The following is a 27,082-nucleotide window of genomic DNA, read 5'->3' as shown; positions in this document are numbered from 1 at the left end:
TTAAATCCCAATATTTGCTGGATCCATGATCACTAGGAGGCATAAGGTAGTGGTGGTTGGCAATTCCCTTCTGAGGGGTACAGAAGTCTCCATTTGCAGACCAGACCTGATGTCCCGGGAGGTATGCTGTCTACTCGGTGCCAAAATCCAAGATGTTACGGAGAGATTGCCAAGACTCATCAAGCCTGATGACTATTATCCGATGCTGCTCATCCATGTTGGCACTAATGATACTGCCAGGTACCCCTGTATCTCTGGGAAAGAAGGTGAAGAAATCAGGTACACAGATGGTATTCTCGTCCATCCTCCCTGTCGAGAGTAAGGGCCAGGTCAGAGAAGCACGCATCCTGGAGATGAATGTGTGGCAAGCAAAAAACAAAAAAATGACCCCAAATATGTGGCGCCATGGATGGTGTCGTCGAGAGCATTTTGGCTTCCTGGACCATGGGATGATTTTCCAAGGGCTAGTAAGCAGGGATGGTATACATGTATCAATACCTATCAAAGAAGGGAAAAAGTATATTCGGCGGCGGGCTGGCTAATCTGCTGAAGAGGGATTTAAACTAGAAGTGATGGTGCAGGGAGATCAAAGCCCCCGGGTGAGTATAAGTCATCAGGTAAGTAAATCACTGAATACCTTTACACAGATGGGAAAAGGAGGCAATGTCTGGAAAGCAGTATACAGTGCTCCCCCGTGAATTCACGATCTGCGGTTCACGGTCCCGATCATTCGTGGTATTTTCCGACCACGAATGACAGGGCAGGAGAGGGCAGCCGGAAAGGCAGGAGAAGGCAGCCGGAGCACTGGCGAGTGAAGGAAATCACTCTCTGTATGCTCCGACCGCCTCTTCCTGTACTAAAGTTGAGCCTTACCAATCAGGAGCTGTGTGTCAAAGCAGCTCCTGATTGGTGAGGCCTGACTTTAGTAAAGGAAGAAGTGGTCAGAGCATACAACGAGTGATTTCCTTCACTCGCCAGCACTCGAGCTGCTTTCTCCTGTCTCCCCTCTCCTGTCTCCCCTGCTTAAAAAACGTATTTGCGGTTTTTCAAAATTCGAATTCCAGGGGAGTACTGTATACTAATGCTTGAAATATGGGAAACAAGATTCTGGATCTAGAAGCTATGATGGAAGAAGAGGGGTTGGATATAGTGGCGATCACAGAGAACCATGACTGGGATGTAGTTGTACTGGACTATAATCTGTTCAAGAAAGGCAGGGTAGGAAGAAAAGGAGGGGAGTTGTGTTATATCTTAGGAATAACCTTACTGGCCCATCAAGTACAGTAGCCCGTTCTCATGGTGGCCAATCCAGGTCACTAGTACCTGACCAAAACCCAAGGAATAGTAATATTCCATGCTACCGATAACAGAGCAAGCAATGGCTTCCCCCATGACTTTTTCAATAACAGACTATAGACTTTTCCTCCATGAACTTGTCCAAACCTTTCTTAAAACCAGCTATGCTATCCGCTCTTACCACATCCTCTGGCAACGCGTTCCAGAGCTTAACTATTCTCTTAGTGCAAAAAAATTTCCTCCTATTGGTTTTAAAAGTATTTCCCTGTAACTTCGAATGTCCCCATGTCTTTGTAATTTTTGACAGAGTGAAAAATCGATCCACTTGTACCCGTTCTAATCCACCAGGATTTTGTAGACGTCAATCATATCTCCCCTCAGCCGTTTCTTTTCCAAGCTGAAGAGCCCTAACCATCTTAGTCTTCCTCATACGAGAGGAGTTCCAACCCCTTTACTATCTTGGTCGCTCTTCTTTGAACCTTTTCTAGCGCCACTATATCTTTCTTGAGATAAGGAGACAAGAATTGAACGCAATACTCCAGATGAGATCGCACCATGGAGCGATACAGGGACATTATAACATTCTTAGTCTTGTTAACCATCCCTTTTTAAATTATTCCTAGAATCTGAAGGGCAAGGAAGAGGCACTGTGGATCGATTTGGAAAGAAGGAATGGTAAATATATTTACATTGGTGTGTTATACAGGCCTCCTTCACAGGTGAAAGAAGTGAACAGAGATTTAATAGTAGACATTCATATCTAAAAAAGGGAAAGTTTTACTAAGGTGATTTTAACATGCCAGATGTTGATTAGGGTATCCTTATTGCGGGGTCTTCTAGAAGTAGGAAGATCCTGAATACAAGGAGAACTGTTCCAGCAGTTGATAATGGAACCCACCCGGGATGGGGCCATACTGGACTTAGTTCTTACAAGCGGGGAAAGTGTTTCTGATGGGTAGTGGTTAATGGAGATCGCTCTGAGGAAAAGGATGTTACCAGTTGTGTGCCTCAAGGTTCTGTTCTTGGGCCTATTCTTTTTAATATTTTTATAAGCGATATTGCTGAATGGCTGTTGGGTAAGATTTGCTTCTTTGTGGATAATACCAAAATCTGCAACAGAGTAGATACCCTGGATGGTGTGAATAACTGAAGAAAGACCTAGCGAAGCTTGAAGAATGGTCTGAAATTTGGCAGCTAAAATTTAATGCTAAGAAATGCAAGGTCATGTATTTGGGCTGCAAAAACCAGAGGGAACGGTAAAGTTTAGGGGGTGAAGAACTTATATGTACGACAGAAGAGCGGGACATGGGTGTGATTGTATGTGATGATCTTAAGATGGCCAAACAGGTTGAAAAAGTGACGGCAAAAGCTAGAAGGATGCTAGGGTACATAGGGAGAGGTATGGCCAGTAGAGAAAAGGAGATATTAATGCCCCTGTATTAAACTCTGGTAAGACCTCATTTAGAATATTGTGTACAATTCTGGAGACCACATCTTCAAAAAGATATAAAAAGGAAGGAATCTGTCCAGAGGAAGGCTTCTAAAATGGTGTGTGGTCTTCATCATAAGACATATGGGGACAGACTTAAAGATCTCAATATGTATACTTTAGAGGAAAGGCAGGAGAGGGGATGTGAAATGATAGAGATGTTTAAATACCTACATGGCCTAAATGCACATTTGAAAGGAAGCTCTGGAATAAGAGGGCATAGGATGAACTTAAGAGGTGATAGACTCAGGAGTAATCTAAGGAAATATGTTTTTTGCAGAAAGGGTGGTAGATGCGTGGAATAGTCTTTCGGAAGAAGTGGTGAAGACAGAGACTGTGTCACAATTCAAGAAGGCTTGGGATAGGCATATGGGATCTCTTGGAGAGAGGAAGAGATAATGGTTACTGTAGATTGGCAGACTAGATGAGCCATTTGGCCTTTATCTGCCATCATGGTTCTATGTTTCTACTGTATGGATAGTCAGTTCAGTCAAGCAATTAACATAAGAACATAATTAATACTTCTGCTGGGTTAAGACCAGAGGTCCATCATGTTCAGCAGTCCACTCACGCGGCGGCCCATCAGGCCAAGAACCTGTATAGTAATCCTCTATCTATATCCTTCTATCCCCTTTTCCTTCAGGAAATCATCCAATCCCTTCTTGAACCCCAGAACCGTACTCTGTCCTATCATGCCCTCTGGAAGCGCCTTCGAGGTGTCCACCACCTCTGAGTGAAAAAGAACTTCCTAGCATTGGTTCTGAATCTGTCCCCTTTTAATTTTTCCGAATGCTGTCTCGTTCTTGTAGTTTTCGAAAGTTTGACAAATCTGTCCCTCTCCACTTTCTCTATGCTCTTCATGATCTTGTAAGTCACTATCATATCCCCTCTAAGTCTCCGCTTCGCCAGGGAAAAGAGCCCCAGTTTCTCCAATCTTTCAGCATATGAAAGGTTTTCCATACCTTTTATCAAGCGTGTCGCTCTCTTCTGAACCCTCTTGACTATCACCATATCCTTCTTTAGGTACAGCGACCAATATTGGACGCAGTACTCCAGATGCGGGCGCACCATCGCCCGATACAGCGGCAGGATAACTTCTTTCATTCTGGTTGTAATACCCTTCCTGATTATACCTTGCATTCTATTCGCTTTCTTAGCGGCTGCTGTGCACTGTGCCGAAGGCTTCATTGTCTTGTCCACTATTACCCCCAAGTCCCTTTCTTGGGTACTCTCACTCAATGACAGCCCTCCCATCGTGTAGCTGTACCTCGGGTTTTTGTTTCCTACGTGCAAGACTTTACATTTCTCTATATTAAACTTCATTTGCCATCTTGTCACCCACTCCCCTAGTTTGTTCAGGTCCCTTTGTAAACTTCACAGTCTTCTATAGTCCTAGCCCCATTAAATAGTTTGGTGTCGTCTGTGAATTTTATTGCTTTGCACTTCGTCCCTGTTTCTAGATCATTTATAAATACATTGAATAGCAGCGGTCCAAGCACCGACACCTGCGGATCACAACTCATGACCATCCTTCAGTCCGAGTAGTGGCCCTTCACTCCTACCCTCTGCTTCCTACCTGCCAACCAATTCTTGATTCATCTGTGTATGTCTCCTTCCACCCCATGGTTCTTCAGTTTCCAAAGTAGGCATTCACGGGGTAACTTGTCAAAGGCTTTTTGGAAGTCTAAGTATACGATGTCTTTGGGGTCCCCTTTGTCCATCCGTTTGTTAATTCCTTCGAAAAAGTGCAATAAGTTCGTCAGGCACGATCTTCCCTTGCAGAAGCCAATTTATTTTCTGCTTAGATGCCAACTTGCCTTGAACCCTTTTGGTTTTGCCAGGCTCATGGTAGTTGTCAGTAACTCTTAGAAGCATGATCTTGGCAGCAGGGTAGTCCCACAGGTGAGAATAAGCTGCCTGCTTGTCCTCTGATAAAGCATAGTTACTCTCCTTTACAAGGTGTTATCTGATGACAGCAAGCAGATAGTCTCACAACCCTGCCTCCTCTCCTAGTTGTTTTCTAAGCTTTGTTACTGAACCGATAGTCCTGCGAGCTGACATTGGGTGGGAAGGTACTGGCACGTGCATGGTATGGGTGGTCTTAAGTTTTTAAAGGGACAGTACACATTTTGACTGTCCATGCTGGGTTCCGTGGATGATGTCATCCACATATGAGAATATCTGCCTGCTGTATAACACCTGCTAAAGTAACAATGCTTTCTGTCCCGGCAGGCTCATAATGTAAGTCCTGTACCTGGGGGTTAAGTGACTTGGCCAGGTTCACAGGGAGCAGCGCTGGGATTGAATCCTTAACCTTAGGGTGCTGAGGCAGCAGATGAAACCACTGGGCCACTCCTTACTCAAGCCGCGAGAGCCGCGTGTGGGGGAAGGAAGAGAAGGAGAGGCAAAAGGCGGAAGGCGGAAAGAGAGGCGCGAGAGAGAAGGGAGAAGGCAGGCAGCTTGGGATAGTTATTTACCCTACTCTCACACTAGTAGGGTAAGTAACTCCATCTTGGAGCCTGAGGTAAGTAATCGTGCGAATACTGAAGGGGACAGAGGCAATACCAAAGGATACAAGGGTAAGATCAAGGAGGACAAAACATCTCGCGGCAATACAGAGGGAGACAGTGTGAGAGGCAGAGATTCCATCTTGGAATCTGAGGTAAGTAATCGCATCAACAAAGAAGGAGACAGAGGAAGAGACAGAGACTCCATCTTGGAGTCTGAGGTAAGAAATCGCGTGAATAATGAAGGGGACAGAGGCAATATTAAGAGAGACAAAGGCAAGATTGAAGGGGACAAGCTATCTCGGACAGGAAACACTCTATGCAAGTAGAAAGAATGGACAGCCATGTATGCTAATGCCCTTAGCTTGGGCAATAAAATTCTGGAACTGGAAACAGAAATGAGAAACGCCGACCTTGATGTGGTGGCGATATCAGAAACGTGGTTCTCAGAGTCCCATGGATGAGATATGGTCATACCAGGATATAACTTACTCCATCACGACAGAGAAGGCAAATCAGGAGGAGGAGTAACAATATACATTAGAGAGGACATCAAAGTTACTAAAATCACAGATATCAAGTATACGGGAGAATCCCTCTGGGTGAACCTTGCCAAGGGCAATAACAAATGCCTGTACCTTGGTGTTATGTACAGACCACCAAGACAAAAGGATGATGCAGCCCAAGAACTAATTGAAGACATTGAGACCATCACACTGCGAGGAGACACAGTGCTGTTGGGAGACTTCAATATGCCTGATGTGGACTGGAACAAACTTTCCGCTACAACCAGCGACAGCAAGAGGCTACTAGCCTCCATACGAGGAGCACACCTCAAACAGATGGTATTAGAACCCACCAGGATCAGGCGATCCTGGACCTGCTGCTCACTAACGGGGACAGTGTCACAGAGGTATCAGTAGGAGAAGCTTTGGCCTCCAGCGACCATAACATGGTGTGGTTCCACCTGAAGAAAGGAATCACTAGGTCAAATACATCGACTAAGGTCCTAAATTTTAAAGGGACTAATTTTCAGTGCATGGGGGACTATGTCTACAAAGCGCTGCAAAATCAGAGCACGACGGACAGTGTGTAGGTACTATGGTCGGCTCTGAAATCAACCCTGCAAGAAGCAACCAACATATACATAAAAACCATGAGCAAACGGCGCAGAAAAAATAGACCGCAGTGGTTCTCAACGGAGATCTCAGAACTAGTAAAGCAAAATAAAAATGCATTCGTTACCTACAAACAATCGCAACGGCCGGAAGCTAAAGAAACCTATCTGGTGAAATCTAGAAATGTTAAAATGGCAGTCAGGGAGGCCAAACTCCGGATGGAAGAAAATTTAGCAAGACAGGTTAAAAAAGGGGATAAATCCTTTTTTAAGTACGTTAGCAACAGGAAGAAGAACTCAAGCGGTATTGTGCGCCTAAAGAAACCTGACGGTAACTTCCTAGACTCAGACGCGGACAAAGCAGAACTACTCAATAACTACTTCTGCTCAGTCTTCACCTGTGAAGCGCCAGGATCTGGACCTCAGCTACAGACCAAGGGGTGCTCGGAGGACCCATTCCGGTACTTTGCATTTACCGCGGGCAATGTCTATCACGAGCTATCAAAGCTAAAGGTGAACAAAGCTATGGGCCCGGATAATCTACACCCCAGAGTACTTCGGGAATTGAGAGATGTTCTGGCAGAACCGTTAGCTGAGCTTTTTAATCTTTCCCTAACCAAGGGAAAAGTTCCCCTGGCCTGGAAAACTGCCAACGTTATTCTGCTCCACTAAAAGGGATGCAGGTCAGAGGCCAAAAATTACAGGCCAGTGAGTCTCACATCAATAGTATGTAAACTTATGGAAACATTGATCAAAAACAGATTGGACACGATTTTGGATGACGAAAGACTAAGGGATCCCCACCAGCATGGCTTTACAAAGGGAAGGTCTTGTTAATCCAATCTGATAAATTTATTTGACTGGGTAACAAAGAAACTGGATAAGGGAGAGCCCCTGGACATCGTGTATTTAGACTTCAGTAAGGCTTTTGATAGTGTCCCACACTGTAGGTTATTGAACTCGATGGGCCTAGGAGAAACACTGACTGCATGGGTAGAAGACTGGCTTAGCGGCAGACTTCAAAGGGTAATGGTAAACGGTATTCCCTCAAAAACGTCAGAAGTGACCAGTGGAGTACCGCAGGGCTCGGTCTTGGGCCCGATACTATTCAATATCTTTGTAAGGGTCTGCCTCAGGGACTTTGGGGCAAAATTACATTATTCGCCGATGACGCTAAACTGTGCAACGTTGTGGGCAGCGTAGCAGAACCTGATAGCGCACCCATGCCCGGCACTATGGAGCAGGACCTACTTTTGCTAGAACAATGGTCCAGTACTTGACAACTAAATTTTAATGCCAAAAAATGTAAGGTAATGCACCTTGGTAGCAGAAATCCATTCAGAACATACACCCTGAATGGTGAAAACCTAACCAGAACTGTAGCAGAACAGGACTTGGGAGTAATCATCCGGGAAGATATGAAAGCTGCCTCAGGTGGAGAAAGCTTCAGCAAAAGCTAGACAAATGCTGGACTGCATCAGAAGGAGCTTTATCAGCCGAAAGCCTGAAGTTATACTGCTGTTGTACAGATCCATGGTGAGACCTCACCTGGATTACTGTGTTCAGTTCTGGAGGCTACATTATCAAATGGATGTGAAGAGAATGGAGTCGATTCAGCGAATGGCCACTAGGATGGTCTCAGGACTTAAAAATCTCCCTTATGAAGAACGTTTGAGCAGGCTGCGCTTATATTCTCTCGAAGAGCGCAGAGAAAGGGGGGACATGATAGAAACATTCAAATACATCACGGGCCGCATTGAGGTGGAGGAAGAAATATTTTGTCTTACGGGTCCCACGGCGACAAGAAGGCATCCGCTAAAACTCAGGGGGGGAAGATTTCATGGAGACACCAGGAAATACTGCTTCACCAAAAGGGTAATTGATCGATGGAATGGTCTTCCACGTCAGGTAATCGAGGCCAGTACCACGCTTGACTTCAAGGGACGATGGGACAGACAGGTGGGGTCGCTCCAGAGGAATGCTTAAAAGATGGATTCTCGTAGGAGGGAGGGTTCTTGAGTGGGCAGACTTGTTGGGCCGTCGGCTCTTTTCTGCCGTCATACTCTCTGTTTCTCTATGTTTCCTTCATTCCTGGGAGAATTGCTACAGGGAGTAGTGTATGGTGCAAGAGTAGTCCTAGAAAACAGGGATGTACTTGTGCTCAGGAAAGGAGATCAGGAAAATGATACAAGCTTTTGTGGAATGGGGAATCATAGACTGAGGGGTGAAAAGAAGTCTTACCTGCTAAGGAAGTATGAGGGCTGGGAATCAGTGAAGGGATGAGTAAATCAAGTCTGCAGAGGAGGAAAACTGACTAGGAAGAAATTAGGGGGAATCTGCTGCGATGTGAATGAAAACAGAAGGATGAACCAAAGGAGAGAGGGAAGCAGAGCAAGTTTAGGAGGTATAGGAAGAGGAGTAGGCAGGGACCTTTTTAAACCACCCACCTACAAATACAAAATGTCAAACTATGCCCATGCAGAAGAGGAAGAATTAAAATGTGAAGAGGGCATAAAGAGGGGAGAGGATGAAATAGAGATTAGAAGAATGTGAGAAAATAGAGATATTGAGAGAGATGGTAGAGACAAGTTGGTGAGGAAGAATGTGAGGGGGAGAGAGGATTGGAGGGGTGGGGGAAAGTATGGCATGGATGTTCTGGAGGGGAGAAGGAAACTATGGTGTAGACCAGTGTTTCTCAACATGCAGTACATACGTGGGCTGCCTGTTGGGGGTACGAAGCCTGGCCGCCACCGGGGATCCCTCCCTACCTCCCACTGGGGATTCTCTGCTTGCCTCCTGCTGAAGCCATCACCTCCACTAGCGATGCCTCCCTGTCTGCACACCCACTGCACCACCCCCAAAGCCGACCCTGCCTCCTCGCTGGAGCCGACACACTTCATTCCCCCACCCACCCACCCACCCAACAGCAACTCCGCGCAGGAATGGTCCATGGTGCGTGCAGCAACTTGCATGCGGCCGGCCCACAAGCTCCCCACCCCCATGTCAATTCTGACATCGGAGAGAGGGTTCTGGGCCAGCCATTCGCTGCCTGGCTGGCCCGGAACCTTCTCTCTGACGTCAGAATTGATGTCAGGGGAAGGCTTGTGGGCTGGCTGGCCATGTGTGAGTCGCTGCACGTGCCGTGGCACGTCTTTGCACGGAGTTACTGCTGGGGGAGGGATCAAGCGTGTTGGCTCTGGCGAGATGGCAGGGTTGGCTTTGAGGGTGGTGCAGTGGGCGGGCAGACAGGGAGGGATTCCCAGCGACAGCGGGGAGCAGGCAGGGATCCTTGATGGCGCCTGCGGCTTCTGTGGATAAGTCAATTTCAGGGGGGCACGTACTCGATACAGAAGGAAAGGAGGGGGCATGAACATGGTGGCACTAACTTGAGACATAGGAGGGAGGAAATAGAAAGGGATAACTGATGGGCATTAGTGTGTGAGTGAGAAATGGTGCACATGGGGAAAGGAAGAAAGGAAAATTTTTCATAGAGAGAGAGGAGTGAGGTAGAGATGCTTGGGAAATAGAAGGATGAGAGGGAGAAATGCTGGATATGGTGGTAGAAAGGACAGATTGAAGGGGATGCAAGGGGGAGGAATGTTGGACATAGTGATGGAGGGAGAGATGTGGCATTGTGCTGGAGAGGAGTGATAGAAGGAGAAATGGGCATGGGGCTTATGGGCAGTGGTGAAAAATGCTGCACATGATCCGAGGGATGAGAAAGGGAGAAATATTGGATGTAGCAGTAGAGGGGGTGGAGAGATACCTGGATCTCTCAAAACAGATGGACAGTGAGAGAGAGAAAGGTAGACATATTGCCAATAGGGGTGGAGGAGAGAGGAAGAAAAGTTGGACTCGTGGAGGGACAGAGAGAGAGAGAGATGTTGGTTGGAGAAGGGAATGGGGTCCGGAGGAGAGGAAGTGTGCAGGAGGCAGAAAGAAATAAATATTGGATGCATAGTCAAAAGGAAATGCAACTCATGAAATCACCAGACAACAAAGGTAGGAAAAATAATTTTATTTTCAATTTAGTGATCAAAATGTGTCAGTTTTGTGAATTTATTTCAGCTGTCTATATTTTGCTCTATATTTGTCTATTTTTCTATAGTTGTTACTGAGGTGACATTGCATATTTTAAAGTCATCTGCTGTGACCTCTTTGAAACCCCCCCCCCCAAATAAAAAATATAAATGATGATTAACATTTTTTGTGCGTACAGTGTGCTTTGTGGGTTTTTTTAATTTTGTGGTCACCATTATATATTAATAAGATTATATTGTGTGTATATGAAAAATGGATAGAAGAAATTGTGTTACAATTAGTACTATTATTTTGGGAGTAGGGTCTGGGGTGGAGCTTGGGTGGGGGTATTGGTTGGTATTTGTTAGGCTTAGGGGGTACTTGGCTTGAAGAAGTTGAGAAACACTGGTGTAGACTGCAGTGGATGAAGGACAAGGTAGAGTGGTGGGTATGAACAGGGCTTTGGGGAAATGAATGTTGAGACTTCAAGTGCTTTAGCTTTTAATTTGGCCAAATGAGGACTAGATAATTTCATTGCATGAGCCTTTCTCATATCCATATTACCTGCTGCACTCTTGTCATTTAGATATGATCAATTTAGTCACACTTTCACTATATTTTGTGTGGTGTTTTTTTTTAGCTTGGAAGGAGGGTGTAATTTGTGTTTTCATCACCCCTGATCATTTTCAAAAATTGACTCCTATAGGCTTGGGTGGGGATTAAGGGCTCCTTTTATGAAGCCGCATTAGCAGCTTTATCGCACGCAACTTTTTAGCACACGCTAACCCCCACGCTAGCCGAAAAACTACCACCTTCTCAAGAGAAGGCGGTAGCGGCTAGCACGGCCGGCAAATTAGCGCGCACTATTACATACGTTAAACCACTAATGTAGATGACCTGTTTCTGATTTTTTTTTTGTTTTTGTTCAGATGATCCGAAAAGGAGTATTTAAAGATCAGCACTTTGATTCAAATCTCAACTTCATGTACATTGAAGTTGATAAAGTAACCGAAAGGGTAAGTTTTATTTACTTACTTGGAATTAGTGAACTGTTTTCAGTGAAGTAATTCTGATATAATTGGTTGCTTGCTAGAACATTGAGTGTTTCATTGTCAGCAATGGGAAAACCAACAGAAAATGTAGAACATCCTCTGTCTAGAAATTTATTGAATAAACTGTCAATACAGACTTTCTTGAGAACTGGGAGTGATGAGTAAGTACTAGTGCTGCCCGATTCACAATTCGAATCGGTTCACCGATTCACTTTGGGTAAATCTATTTGAATCGATTTAAAACAAACAAAAAAAAAAACGGCCTCCCAATTCGGTAACTGACCCACCCCCCTCGCCCCCTAAAGCAAGAGCGGCAGCGCTGCCTCTTGCTGGCCGCTGCCACACTTGCTTTAGAGGGCGAGGGGGGGAGGATCAGTTGGAAAATGCTGGTGTCCGGCTTCCCCCCGGCCTCCCGCGCACCATTTACCGACAAGCAGCAGCCTGCAGATCTCTACAAGCTGCTATAGGTCTTCGGAGCTGTTTCCTCTGCCGCGGTCCCACCCCTCCTCTGACGTCAGAGGCAGGATCGCAGCAGAGGAAACTGCTCCGAAGACCTATAGCAGCTTGCCAAGATCGCTATTGCCAGCGATCTTCTCTGCAGGCTGCTGCTAGTAGATAAATGATGCGCGGGAGGCCAGGGGGAACACGCAGGCCTTCCGGGAGGGCACGGGCCTTCAGGGGTGGTGACACAGGCCTTCAGGAGGGACAGGCAGGTCTTCAGGGGTGGGATGCAGGGCTTCAGGGGATGTGTGCAGTCCTTTGGGGGGGAGTGCAGTTCTTTGGGGTGGTGGTACAGGCCTTCAAAGGGGGGGGACAGGCAGGCCTTCAGGGGGGACAGACCTTCAAGGGAAGGGGGCCCTGGTGTAGAAGTACATGGAGGGAGGGAGGGAAGGGGGGTTAAAAGAGACATGCATATGCCGGACTTAGGGGGGGGAAGAAATAATGGGTCTAAAAACAGAGGGAGAGAGATGGTGGACAATGGGATTTAGGGAGGGAAGGAACAGAAAGCGAGAGAAGTTGGACACAAGGGATGGTGTGGAGGGGGGGGATAGAGATACTGGATAGGAGGGTAGTTGGGAAAAGAAAGAGAGAGATGGTGGACCCTGGGGTGGTGGAGAAGGAGGGAGAGATGCTGGATGAAAGGGTAGTTGAGAAAAGGGGTGGTGGGAAAGGAGGGAGAGATGCTGGATGAAAGGGTAGTTGAGAAAAGGAGAGATGGTGGATCTGGGGATGGGGGGTCCATTGCTGCAGCTGCAAGGATGGAGATGAAAAAAGGAAAGATGCCAGACCTCCGGGGGAGGGAAGGGAAACGGAAGGGGAGGACAGAGATGGAAGATGGATGGTTAGCACGGAGAAAGAAGGAGATCCTGGCAAGCAAGTTATCAGAAGACAATCAGAGCCTGGGACCAAAAGACAACAAAAGGTAGAAAAAATAATTTTATTTTTTGTTTTGTGATTTCAATATGTCAGAATTGAAACGTGTATCCTGCTAGAGCTGGTGTTTGACCACAAACGTAAGCTAGGATTTAATAGAGAGAGGAAAAGTTTTTTTTGTTTGTTTATTTTGTTTACACCACAGCGCCAGTGTGGTTAGGAGAAGGCAAAGGGGGTGAAGAGGCTATAAAATAAACCCACCCGGATGTTTGAAAAAAACACCCAATTGGGCAGGAAAATCGAATCGAATCAAAAATTTTTTTTTTACCTGACTTGGGCTGCACTAGTAGCCACAGCCTTTTACATAACATTTTAGTATTGTCTGGAAATATAAGAGACTGCACAACAACTACTCTATTTTAGAGGGGATTTTTGTTTGTTTTTGTTTTCTTTACTGATTACTTCGGTTAATTTTAAAAAAATTGAGGTTTTTTTTTACTAAGGTGCACTAGCCGATTTAGCGCACGCTAAATGCTAATGCGCCCATTATATTCTATGTCTAGCGCGCCTTAGTAAAAGACCCCCCAAGTTAGTTCTTGTTTGTTTTTTTAAATTTGGCTTTATAGAATTTTGTATTTCTATGAATGAAAAAGTGAGCAGGATTTAATGAATGGTATTTTGGCCAGATATTAGTTGTCTTGGAGACTTGTCATTTTGGCTTGTGTTACAATTTATTAAGTCAGCAACACTTTGTGGTAACTGTGTGGACTCTGGGGTAAGTAAGAAATGTCAGAGCATCCTGGATCTATCGGTACTAGTGCTACTACATGTTTCAAGTTTATTATAGCTTGATATACCACTTTAAATACCAAAGCGGTTTACATTGTACAAAATTTTAAAAACCAAAAAGAAAAAGTTAAAAAGAGGGGCAAGGACATATAGTTAACCTTTGGAGAATATTCTGTCTCATAACAATAAGGAAACATTTCTGCACTTGTCTTAAAAAAAATAATCGGACCCTACAGATGTATGCAATAGCTTTCATGCTTTTTCTAGTAATTAGCATTAATTCTTCCCAATTTCATATAACTGAGAATAGCTTCTCTGTCCCATTAAGTAATGAATTAAACGGCAGAGAATTAATGATGAAAATACAATGTTTGTGTAATACAAACATAGCAAATAGATTTCATATAGAATCAAATAAATAAGGGGTCTTTTTACCTTTGAAAATGTGTGACATGATGAATAAGGCAACCCTTTTTGGGGCTATTGTTAGCAGGTAGTCGCTCCACAGATGCATGCAGTTTTGCTGGAAGAGTATACTAATGGTGGCTGCAGGCTGTTGGTCCAGCTGTAGAAGCTTTAAAATAAACCATCTTGTTATAGAACATTATTTTCAGTGCAGACACATCGCTCAAATCTGACACTGGAGCTTACCTTGTAATGGGCTCCAATTGTTAACTTTATGTATTATCCCTCATCTTCTAGCTCTTTGAATAATTTTTAAAGCATTGAATTTAGGTTTAAAGTAGCAATTGAAATTTCATTTTTTTTTCTCTTTAAACTGGTTAAAACACTGCAATTTTTGGCAGACTTTTTGTAAAGATTGCTTGCAGTGCTTTGATATGCTCCAGAGAACTTTAAGTTTTGGGACCAACATTGTAGCTCACAAAACATTTTAATATTAGATGTTTATGAATTGTATTGTTTGGCAGGAAGCTAAGCAGCTTTTTTTTTTAAAAAAAAAAGGTTTACAATTCTGTGGTTTGATTTTTTTAGTTCTTTTTATATATAGTCAAACCTCAGTTTGCGAGTAACGCGGTTTGCGAGTGTTTTGCAAGATGAGCAAAACATTCTCGCAAACCGTGACTCACAAACCAAGCGTTGACTCGATTTGCGAGCACCCCCCTCCCCCCACTCAAACCGGCATTGCACCCCTCCCCCGCTGGAAGAACCAATCCCCGCCCGTCCAAACAAGCCCCTTACGCCATCTGGCACTGGCCCGCAGCACCAACCCACAGGACGTGCCGGTGCCAATGAATGAAGATCCCGCCTCTTGCCTGGGCTGGGCCTTGAGCATCTGTGCATGCTCAAGGCCTTCTGGCTCTCGTTTTCTCCGAGAATCTCGGAAAGAACGAGAGCCAGAAGGCCTTGAGCATGCGCAGATGCTCAAGGCCCAGTCCAGGCAAGAGGCGGGATCTTCATTCACTAGCACCTGCACATCCTGTGGGTTGGTGTTGCGGGCGGGCGGGGAATGCCGCTTCCAGCACGGGGGGAGCGATGCCAGTTCGAGCGAGGGGGGGGGGCAGATGGAGCAGCGCCGGTGGCCTCGTGGAGGGGGGGAGGTGAAACCAATCAAGCGAGTTTCCCTTACTTCCTATGGGGAAATTCGCTTTGATATACAAGCAATTTGGTTTACGAGCATGCTTCTGGAACAAATTATGCTCGTAAACCAAGGTTCCACTGTATTATGTTATTTACTGTGTATTTTATTATGTATGTGGCTCTGTTATCTGTCAAGAACTTTTGTTTGTTGGGCCACAAACTTAAATTTTATTTTAATTGTCATGTTTCAGTCCGGGCTACAATTCAGATATATCCTTATGTACTGAACTTGTCCATTAAGGATATTTTCAGTTTCACATTTCTTTCCTGTTTAGTGGTTGTACTGAAAAACCTGTGTGTCTATTGTGTTTTATATTTGCAGGAAAAAGTTACTGTTATGAGCACTATTAACCCAACCAAGGACCTGTTAGCTGACTTGATTGGGTGTCAGAGACTCCCAGAAGATCAACGTAAAAAAGTGCACCAGCTCAAGGACTTGTTGGACCAAATCCTAATGTTAGACCCAGCTAAACGAATCAGTATCAACCAGGCTCTGCAGCACGCCTTCATCCAGGAAAAAATTTAAAGCCCATGGAGAAGCTTCAAAGGGTTTGCCTAATTAAGATATCAAGACTGAAGAAGTTTCACAGCAGTTCGTGTATATAAAATATAAATATTTCACCTGCAATTTGAGGAAGCATGGTATATTTGAATTAACACCAAGGCTGATATTTCTTTTAAGATATTTTAAAGTAAAATCTGGTCATTGGGAAGAACTTTACACTGTAGAAGTGTTGTATTTGCCAAGACTGCACAGATATACAGTGTTAATGTATACAGTTGCAGTTCACATAAGAAAAAGTTTCTTGCTCTCAAAATGAGCAGTAATGCTGGGTGGTTGGTTTGTTTTTAGCAGACATGGCTTCATTTTTATCTTAAAAAAATGGCCAGCATAAATGCTGTTTATATTCACATTTTCCTAGGTTGTGTGTGCAGGCCACAGCAGCATGCCCTTGGTGTAGTCAGTGCCGAAAGGGGTCTGTTCCTTCTTGAGCCTGCCCGCAGTGATGGTCTCCTCTTTTAAAGCAGGTTGTGTACAACTTTCAGTACACTGAAGGTAAGCTAAACCATCAACATCACTGGTCTTTAAGATGTTATTTTACTGAAACAACTGGAAAAATAAGGTTCTGTAGCATATGTTGCAGAAGTCTGTGCATGTTCAATAAATGGTATTTCATATTTTTTGATTTTTTTGGCATTGCAATTTGTGGCATAATTTCAACTTATGTTCTGTTCTTCACATTACAAATTTGGAATGTGTGCACTTGATGGATAGAGCGCCTTCAGTGTACTGTTTCTTTATTAATTTTTATTATCAACTTGCTACATAGATTTTGTATACATTTTGTTATAGTTCACACTGACATAGAACCAATACTTTACCACAGAGTTTTCATTTGCTAATTAGAGATGTTGGGGTTAGATTCTGAAATTCCTCATGGTTAAGAGGTAGACAGTCAACACAGATTACATTTTTAATTATTCATATGCCATTTTGAAAGTGTACTTATTGTAAAAGTGTTTCATTTGTTCATTGTTTTCATTATTTGTGATCATGTCTTTCAATACAGGCATAAACCTTCCACTCTTGAACAAAGCAGCTGCTTTTTAAAAGCGGTAATTGCTTCTTTACCTTTTATTTCTTTTGTAAATGAAGCTTTTCTTTAAGACTGTGACTTTAAAGTGTTGTCTCTTGCATAAAACAGTTGAAACTCACTTATTGTAAAGTGAAGATTGTTCTGCTGCATGTAAAGTGGACCATGCAGATTTCTGTATGTTTTCAGTATGCATCATTAGATAATAAAGTCTTTTGTGAACAAGGCATTTGTAGCCATTATTAATAGAGTTATTGTCTTCAGTGCTGGTAAAATCAGGTAATCCACAAATGGTTGATTTTATTGTAAATCCCTTTAATGGGGGAGGCTTATTGAGATGTATTAGGAAGCATTGATTTAAATTTAGTCATCATTATTAAAGTATTGAGAATCTACAAATACTTAATATCCATTTGCAGTGTAGTGAAATTCTCCCTTTGGGTATGGTTTTAACTAATATTTATGCTGTTTTCTTACTTTTCCTTTGGATGGTGCTGAGAGAGAAAAAGGAAAACGAGGCACAGGCCACCCAACGACTGCTCCAGGGGTCTGATTTGCTGAGATACCAACTTCACCTTCTTAACAAGGTCATTCCTGGCAGCATGTGTAGATAAGCATTTAGCAGCAAAGTTTAAAAAAACCCCAACAAATAAACCCAACAGTTTGGCACATTTAATAACTCAACACGATGAATCCAATATTATTGTCATACAGTACAGTATAGTATTGATTATCCGAACATCTGACATATCTGACCCCCATCCCCCGGTGGTATCATCACCATTAAAAAGCATGGCTTCTCTTTCCATTTTCTGGCGTATCATAGAGGGAAGTTGTGGACCTGGGATCCTGCTTTTACTGCAAAATAGCACTGTTGTGACCCAGGACCCTACTTTTACTACCACTTTTTTGAATTTTTTGAGGGATTTTCCATATCATCTGACTTTTCACCTATCCAACAATGGGTTGGTACTGTTTATGGCAGATAATTGATACTGTACTGTATTTGTTGATCTTTTTCTATTAACAAGTATATCAAGTTCACTCTTTACCTACACTGAAGTGTCTACATGGGGATTTACTCATTTTGCATAAGAAGAATAGAAAAACAATTGTTTCCAATTTCTGATATCTTTTAAAAATTCAATAGAATTTTTTGTTCACTAGGCACATAATTTCACTACTCATGCACACTTGGTGCAGTCAAGGATGGAAAATCAGAACACAATAGTAGACATTCTCCTGGTGGGGTATGATACATACTGCGGTACAAGCAGGTGATGGGTGAGGTTAACATGCCTTTTTTAAACCTTCAAACCAGTCTGTCTCTTGCTTTTTTAAATAAAATAAAGGTGTTCCTCTTATCATATGAGAAGCTAATTGTTGAAAAGCAAATCAAACTATTATTCTCATACGTAAATAAAAATTGAGGAGCTATGAGCTTGTTTGTTAAAATCGGGCATCCAGTTTTGCTGACACCTGTGGATATTCAAGACTTCTGCTAGCAGATGGTGGAAAATATATATGGCTGTTGAGCATTACCATCATTCTGTACAGTTGGTATTAAAAGTATCTGGCTATATGCATTCCACCATGCCCATAGAAACCATGCACCACATATCTACAAAAGAACTTTTAAAATCTGTCCTTCAGATTTAAAGTTGCTGGTTTTACTTGTTTCTTTGTGTTGTAGGTGCAGCCAGAAGGAAGATGATGTCACCTGGAAGAGAGGCGCAAAGGTTTTTGTCCTATAAAATATGAACTATACTCGTCATTTAATTATTTAATTCTTCCATTTGCAGCAGTCATATGTTACCTTAGCTTTTATTCAGTATTAACTGTGCTTAAAGTAGTACTGATATTTGTGGAGGTAGCTGTACCATAAGTGTTAGCTGTTAACGTGGGGAAAATGTATTGAGGTTGCATCGGTATATATATTTTTGTTATAAAAATCTAAATATTTTTCTCTAGAAGGATCTCCTGATAAATATTTTGTAATTAATGAAATGATTACGATTTTTGTGTAAGGAAAATAGTGATTCCCCTGTCTTCTCCCATTAACTTGTTTCAGCAGCTGTTCTTGTCTGTGTTGATTAATCTTAGCATTTGATTCTTTGACTTGGGAGGAAGGCTGCTGGTTTGATTGATCATTAAAAATTCAAATTATTTTGTAATTAAAGATTTATGAATAAGAGTACAAGAATTAATTATAGAAATATATAATAACATAGGGAGCCATTATAGCGGGAAAATGAGTAATAAGTATGTGCATTGTAATATTAGAAGATTAAGAATTTATTGTAGGTAAGTGATGATAGTTCCAGAACCTATTCCTACAAACTTTCTTATTTCATTGGTTAAAAATAATATTTTTAAGCTTAATGTATTTCTTTTCCTAAAGAGCTATGAACAAAAGGTTCATTTTTGAACCTTGGTCTTCTGAAGGATAGTAGAATATTGTACTACCGTATTTTCACTCATATACCGCGCACCCATGTAAAACGTACACATGGGTATAGCGCGCGGGAAACTGTAATTTATGTAAATAAATTTTTATATACCGCGCACACCCGTATACTGTGCATGCCGCCCCGCCTCTCCCGTCGCTGCCCAACTCTCCTTTCGCCCGCTCCGACTCTCCTCTGGCCAGCCCGACTCTCCTTTAGCCCGCCCCGACTCTCCTCTGGCCAGCACGACTCTCCTTTAGCCTGCCTGACTCTCCCCTGGCCAGCCCGACTCTCCTTTAGCCCGCCCCGACTCTCCCCTGGCCAGCCCGACTCTCCTTTAGCCCGCCCCGACTCTCCCCTGGCCAGCCCGACTCTCCTTTAGCCCGCCCCGACTCTCCTCTCGCCCGCCCCGACTCTCCTCTCCCCCTTGAAGTCCGGTCCCCCCTTGAAGTCCTGTCCCCACCCTGAAAGCCTGATGCCCCCCCCCCCCCCCGATGTCCGATTCACCCTCCCGCAGGACCGCTCGCGCCCCCACCCCGAAGGACCGCTCGCGCTCGAACACGCACCCCCACCCCGATCCCGAAGGACCGCTCGCACCCCTACAGCCTCCCCCCCCATCATGTAGAAGCTTCCTACCGTCGTCCTGCTGCTTCCTCTGCCGGCGGTCCTGCCCCTTCTCTTAGCTCTGCGTCTACGCTGCTTCCTCTTCCGGCGGTCCCGCCCTTTCTCTGACATCAGAGAAAGGGCGGGACCGCCGGAAGAGGAAGCAGCAGGACGACGGTAGGAAGCTTCTACATGATGGGGGGTGGGGAGGCTGTGGGGGTGCGAGCGGTCCTTCGGGGTCGGGGTGGGGGTGCGGATGCGGGTGCGTGTTCGAGCGCGAGCGGTCCTTCGGGGTGGGGATGCGAGTGGTCCTGCAGGGGGGTGAATCGGACATCGGGGGGGAACTATGTAAAAAAAAGGGGGATAACGCGCTCACACGTATAACGCGCAAGGTTATGCACGGTTTGTAAAAATCGTGTATAACGCACGCGTTATATGCGTGAAAATACGGTATATTTTGGGTATGGACTCTGACATTTGGAATCGAGTGTTTCTATTAATTATTTTTTCCCATCCTAAATGTAGGCTAAGTGTCAATAGTCATCCAAGGAAAACTGTATTGATCTGAACACTGGAACTAATTGCTTTATTGCAACACTGAAGATATGGCTAACAGTACCTTGCAATATTATTAAATCATCAATAATTCCAATAAAGTTAATAAAGTGTGGTTTATGAGTTTGCATCTCTGTTATATTTGAGTTTGTTTTGTTCAAATACATCTATAATAAAAGGGATTTTACCTACTCAGAGGAAAATTCATTCAGGTCACAGCCCTGGATCCTTTGGTGCTAAAAACATCAGTTCAGGTCTACTGTCTAATGAAATCAGCAAGATTTTGGTGTTCTGCAGAGATGACATGCATTCATGGAGGAAGGGGGGAAAAAGCTGCCGCTTTTGAGATGAGTCCTTCAACCATAGCATATCACTGATGGTTGCTCTCAGGTGAGATTTTCTTTGAATCCTGTGAGAATACTTAAATCATTGGAATTTGTTGTGTATTCATAACCTGGACAGGTCACTGTTAAGAAACAAAATGCTGGACTTGATGTACCTTGTTCTAAGTATAGCTTATCTTTATTTTGTTTATTTTAGTATTTATTTTAGTATTTTTATACCACTTATAGCCTAAGCTGTTTACATTTAGATACTCAGGTATTTCTCCCTATCTATCCCAATGGGCTCACAATCTGACTAATGTATCTGGAACAATAGAGTGTTAAGTGACTTGCCCAGTGTCACAAGGAGCAGCGCTAGGCTGCAACCTTAACCACTAAGCCACCACTCCTCCTTATGTCTCTCCCAGATTTAACATCGCCCACAGTATGATCTTGCTATTTTTAAGATAGCCCTGTCCTGCACAGTACCCACTCTACTACTACTGCTACTTATTTCTGTAGCACCACCGGATGTAAGCAGCGCTGTACAGAGTCACAAAGGAGACAGTCCCTGCTCAAAGAAGCTTACAATATAAACAGACAACAAACAGATGTCATGGATACAGTTAGGGGGAATGATTAATCTGATGGCTAGGATGGTGGGCTGTGGGGATTAGGGTTATGGATTGAAGGCTGTATCTATAACTAGAGCACATGTGTCAAACATAAGGCTCGTGGGCCGAATCTGGCCCACCTGGCCTTTTTATGTGGACCGCGGCAATGCTCCCGAATTTCCCCTTCTCACAGCCCAGCGTGTCTTCCCTCCCATGCCGGTCTGATGTCACCATCATGCTGGAATGTCTGCCAGCCTTGGCAGCGATTCAGCAGTGTTGTCCGTGGCTCCCCTTCCTGCTTTCCATCTGCCATGGTTCACCCGGACGGAAACAAGAAGTTGCATGTCATTGGAGACAGACTGTGGCAGGCGAAAAGCAGGAGGGGGAGCCACGAACAACATTGCTGAATTACCGGGGCTGGCAGGTTTTTTGACAGATTTGGTGGCGACATCAGACCGGCATGGGAGGGATCACATCTGGGCTGTGAGGAGAGAGGGACCGGTGCTGGAGGAAAAGACATGCAGGGCTGTGAAGACAGATGAAGGAGAGAGGTTGGACCTGGGGTGGTGTGGAGGAAGAGGGAAAAAGATACTTGAAAGGAGAACTGTTGGGAAGCGAAAAGGAGAAATGGTGGACCTAGGGGGAGGCAGGTAGACAGGGGGAGAGATGGGATGGGGGGCAATTGGGAAGAGACAGATCTGGAGATGGAAGGGAGGGAGAAATGTTAGGCCTGGGGGTAGAAGGGAGAGAGAGATGTAGCATCTCTTTTTTTTCCTTCCATCTCATTGTTCAGCATTAAGGGGGGAGGGAAGACGACCAACAGAAAAGACAGGGAACAAAATAGGAGGCTGGGAAAGGAGTGAGATCGGAAATGGGAGAGCTACAGAATAATAGAAGATGGAAAATTGATAGGTAACTGAAAATTTAAAAAGAAGAGAAGAATGAGAAAGAGGGCAAGATTTGAGTGGACAGAGGCAGAAAAGAAAAAAGGAGAAAAGTTGAAAGGGTAAAATCAATATGTTGGAGACAGGGACTGGAGCAAGAGAGAAGAGGAGAAAAAAAAAAATAGACGGCAGATACTGGAAAGAGAATTAGAAGATAGACAAAATTTCAGACCATTCAAGCTTCACCAGGTCTTTCCTCATGTTATTCACACCATCTGGCGTGTCTATTGCAGATTTTGGTATCATCCACCAAGAGGCAAATGTTTTTAAAAGAGCAGGCCCATGAACAGAACCTTGAGGCACACCACTGGTAACATCCCTTTCCACAGATCTTCATTGATCACTACTCTCTATCGCCTTCCACTCAAACCAGTTCTTGACCCAGCCATTCACTTTGGGACCCATCCTGAGGGCACTCAGTTTATTTTTTAGACATCTGTGTAGAACACTAGCAATGGCTTTGCTAAAATCTAAATACACCACATCTCGTGCACATCCACTATCAATTTCTTTGACTGGGTGACCAGAGAATTGGATAGAGGATGTGTGCTAGATGTGGTGTAGTTAGATTTTAGCAAAGCCTTTGACAGTGTTAAACACAGATGTCTAATACATAAACTGAATGCCCTCAGGATGGGTCCCAAAGTGACGGGCTGGGTCAGGAACTGGTTGAGTGGAAGGCGACAGAGGGTAGTGATCAATGGAGATCGCTCTGATTAAAGGGATGTTACCAGTGGGGACAGACGTATAGATCTCAATCTGTATACTTTGGAGGAAAGGTGGGAGAGGGGAGATATGATAGAGACGTTTAAATACCTACGTAATATAAATGTGCATGAGTCGAGTCTCTGTCACTTGAAAGGAAACTCTGGAATGAGAGGGCATAGGATGAAGTTAAGAGGTGATAGGCTCTGGAGTAATCTGAGGAAATACTTTTTTACGGAAAGGGTGGTAGATGTGTAGAACAATTTTCCCAGAAGAGGTGGTGGAAACGGAGACTGTGTCTGAATTCAAGAGGGCCTGGGATCGGCACGTGGGATCTCTCAGAGAGAGAAAGAGATAATGGTTACTGTGGATGGGCAGACTAGATGGGCCATTTGGCCTTTATCTGCTATCATGTTTCTATGTTTCTACCTCTAGTGCAGTGATCTCAAACTCAAACCCTTTGCGGGGCCACATTTTGGATTTATAGGTACTTGGAGGGCCGCAGAAAAAATAGTTAATGTCTTATTAAAGAAATGACAATTTTGCATGAGGTAAAACTCTTTATAGTTTATAAAACTTTCCTTTAACAGTTAAAAGGAAAGATATATAAACTATAAAGAGTTTTATCTCATATAAAATTGTCATTTCTTTAATAAGACATTAACTATTTTTTCTGCGGCCCTCCATGTACTCTATTTTTTCTGCAGCCCTCACATTTAAAGTTTAATATCTTTTCTTTCTCAAAACTGGCACATTTCAATCACTATATTGTTGTCTGGTGACTTTATTTTTCTGTGCTTTCAACTATGTTTCCAGGGCCTTCTTGTCCTTTGACTGTTTTTCTCTCTGTCTTAACTTTCTACCTTGCATCCATCTTTGGCATTAACTTAATGTTCAATTTTTCTGCTTTCTTTTCAAAATCTACGTTTCCATGTCTTACCTTTCCTTCCTATCTCTCTCTTCTTCCGTCCTATTTCCATGGTCTGGCATCTCTTTCCTTCCTTTCTCTCCCTCCTTCCTTCCTTCCTTTCTCCTGGTCTGGCATCTGTCTCCTTCCCTTTCCCCATGCCCTGGCATCTCTCCCTCCCCCTCCATGGTCTGATATCTCCTTTCCTTCCCTCCCTCCCATGAACTTGGCTTCTTCTCTTGTTCCTTACCTCTCCCTTCTCCTTCCTTCCCTCTCTTTCCCCAATTGGGTGCAGCAGCAACAGAAGCAGCATTTCCCTTCCCCCTTTCCTGTGCAGGAGAGGCATTTCTCTTCCCCTTTCCCTTCCTCTCCCTTTCCCTGTACAGCAGCAGCATTTCCCTAGGGTCCCCTTTCCTATATAGCAGAAGCATTTCTCTTTCCCCTTCCCTTCCGTTCTCTTCCTTGTGGAGCAGCAGCGTGTATGTCCGGCTCGTTCCATTCAAAGCTGCGGGTGGCGGCTCCTTGCGAGATCCGCGCCTGCATCTGAAGCCTCTCTGATGTTGTGACGTCAGAGAGGCTTCCGATGCAGGAGTGGATAGCGCGAGGAGCCACCAACCCGCGGCTTTGAATGGAATGAGCCGGCCAGACACGCTGCTGCTCCAAAAGGAAGGGAAAGGGGAAGATAAATGCTGTTGATCGCGTCCAGACCGTGGGCCGCAAATAAAACCTGGAGAGCCACATGCGGCCCACGGGCCTCGTGTTTGAGACCGCTGCTTTAGTGAATCCATGTTGCCTCTGGTCCTGTAATTCACAGGATTCCAGAAACTTCACCATTCTGTTTTAAAAGCATTTCCATTAATTTGCTTACCACAGAAGTCAGACTTACTAGCCTGTAATTACCTACTTCTTCCTTCCACTTTTGTGGCGAGGGATCACATCTGCCCTTCTTCAGTCTTTCGGTACCACTCCTGATGCTAGAGACTCATTGAAAAGGTCAGTCAGCGGAGCTACCAGAACTTCCCTAAGTTCCTTCAGCACCCTCGGATGTACACCATCCGGCCCCATCGCTTTGTCTGCCTTCATTTTAGATATCTCCTCACGAGCACAACCCTCTGAAAATCTATTAGGATCCTCCATCCCTATTCATGTTTGTCTTCTGCGATCACGCTCCCAGCACTTCAGCCGTGAACACAGAACAGAAATATTTGTTAAGCAAGTCAGCCTTTTCTTTATCAGTTTCTATATATTCCTCCCCTTCACCTTTGAGTCTCACAATGCCACTTTTGCACTTCTACCTATTACTAATATATCTAAAAAATGTCCTGTCTTCCCGTTTTACTGTGTCAGCTATTTTTTCTTCCATTTGCATCTTTGCTTTCCTGACTACACGACTAGCCTCTCTTAACTTTTCCAGATATTTTTGCCTGTCTTCCTCTTTATCCCAGGACAAGCAGGCAGCATATTCTTAACGCATGGGTGGCGTCACCGACGGAGCCCCGGTACGGACATTTTTCACTAGAAAGTTCTAGTTGGCCGCACCGCGCATGCGCGAGTGCCTTCCCGCCCGACGGAGGAGTGCGAGGTCCCCAGTTTCTTCGTTTCCGCGGAGCGAAGAAGACGCATGTGGTTTCAACGGCCGTTGAAAACTTCCTTTTTGCCTTCCCGCTCGCGTTATTTTCTTGTTTTTTCTCTTTTTCCCTTCGGGTTTCTTTTTCCGTTCTAAATAGTCAAAAAAAAAACAACTTTGTTTTTTCTTTATTTTTCAGGCCGGCCCCGGCGGGGCCTGTTGCCATCATACAAGCCTCCGGCTTTGATTTTGCGGAGGCCGTGTTTCCCTTCATGCCCCCTCAACCGGGCTTTAAGAAGTGCCAGCGGTGTGCACGCCCGATCTCTCTCACTTACCCTCACAATTGGTGCCTACAGTGTTTGGGTCAAGAGCATCGGGCTGACACCTGCACCCGCTGTGCCACTCTTAAGAAACGCACCTTAAAAAATCGGCAGATCCAGCAGAACATCCTTTTCGCTACCGGATCTGCTATGGAAACTGCCGCGACGTCGACGGTACCGCAAAAGACGTCACCGACCACTTCGACGACGCCTGATCCTTCCTCGGGGTCGCTGGCACCAGGTAAGCCGGCTAAGAAGCCTTCCACCTCCCTTGAGCGCCCACCTGCCACAGTGGCGACGCCGGTCCTCCCGGCCTCATGCTGACCCCGCAAACGCTCCGCCCCGATCTCAGTGAGTGCCTCGTCATCGGCCTCCTCATCGCCGGGGCGTGGAGCAGCACCTATGGAACCGAAAAAGAAAAAAGCGGTACCGCCACCCCTGCCACCCCTGGATGACCGCATCGCGGCCATACTCCAAGACAAATTGCAGGAACAGCTGCAGCAACAACTCCAGCACCTGCTACCGACCCTATTGGCACCACTTCTTTCGGTACCAGACCGGCCCGAGCCTCGCACCATCCCACCGGTGTCCACCCCCTCGGTGCCACTCAACACTTCCATGCCACTCCGTTCTCGTCCTGTGGTACAGACCCGCTCTGAGGTCGATCCTCCTCGGGACCAGGAAGGGCACCGGTCTCCCCGGGACCCAGAATGGCACCGCTCTTCCCGGGACCGGGGTCAACACCGGTCTTCCTCTCCCGGTACCGTCTCCATGCGCTCTGGCAAGTCTCTTTCTAAGACCCGCCACACCGAGCCTTCCACCCCGACATCTCGGCGTGCGCACACTGATATCAGGGACCCGGACTTATGGGAAGAATCCCCACTCGGTACCGAGGAGGACGTATTATCCACAGACGAGGAACCCTCAGTGCCCGATACCACTTCCAAGCCTAAGCAATCCTCTTTCACCAAATTCCTCAGGGAGATGTCGGCGGCTCTTTCTATTCCTTTAGAGTCCGACTCCAAAAAGTCCCAGGCCTTTCTGGATGCCTTAGACTTTGAACAACCTCCCAAAGAGTTCCTCAAGTTACCCGTCCATGACATACTGCGGGAAACTTTTTATAAAAATTGGGAAAATCCACTCACTGTCCCCGGAGCTCCTCGTAAGCTTGACAGCCTATACAGGGTCATCCCAATTCCGGGTTTTGACAAACCTCAATTGCCCCATGAGTCTCTCCTAGTTGAGTCTACATTAAAGAA

At 44.9% G+C, this 27,082-nt stretch overlaps 1 protein-coding gene across 1 annotated transcript in view; it reads left to right on the top strand.

The window, feature by feature from the left end:
* PRPF4B (pre-mRNA processing factor 4B) overlaps positions 1–17,067 on the top strand; it is a 194,203-nt gene extending 177,136 nt beyond the window's left edge. Inside the window, 2 exon segments of the mRNA XM_033934823.1 lie at positions 11,359–11,445; positions 15,566–17,067. Of these exon segments, the coding sequence (XP_033790714.1) occupies positions 11,359–11,445; positions 15,566–15,769 (291 nt within the window). The 3' untranslated portion in view covers positions 15,770–17,067.
* Positions 17,068–27,082: the final 10,015 nt, after the last annotated feature.

This window comes from Geotrypetes seraphini, chromosome 2 (genome assembly GCF_902459505.1).
Source record: "Geotrypetes seraphini chromosome 2, aGeoSer1.1, whole genome shotgun sequence".
Taxonomy (NCBI): domain Eukaryota; kingdom Metazoa; phylum Chordata; class Amphibia; order Gymnophiona; family Dermophiidae; genus Geotrypetes; species Geotrypetes seraphini.
This window is presented reverse-complemented; position numbering and strand designations above follow the sequence as displayed.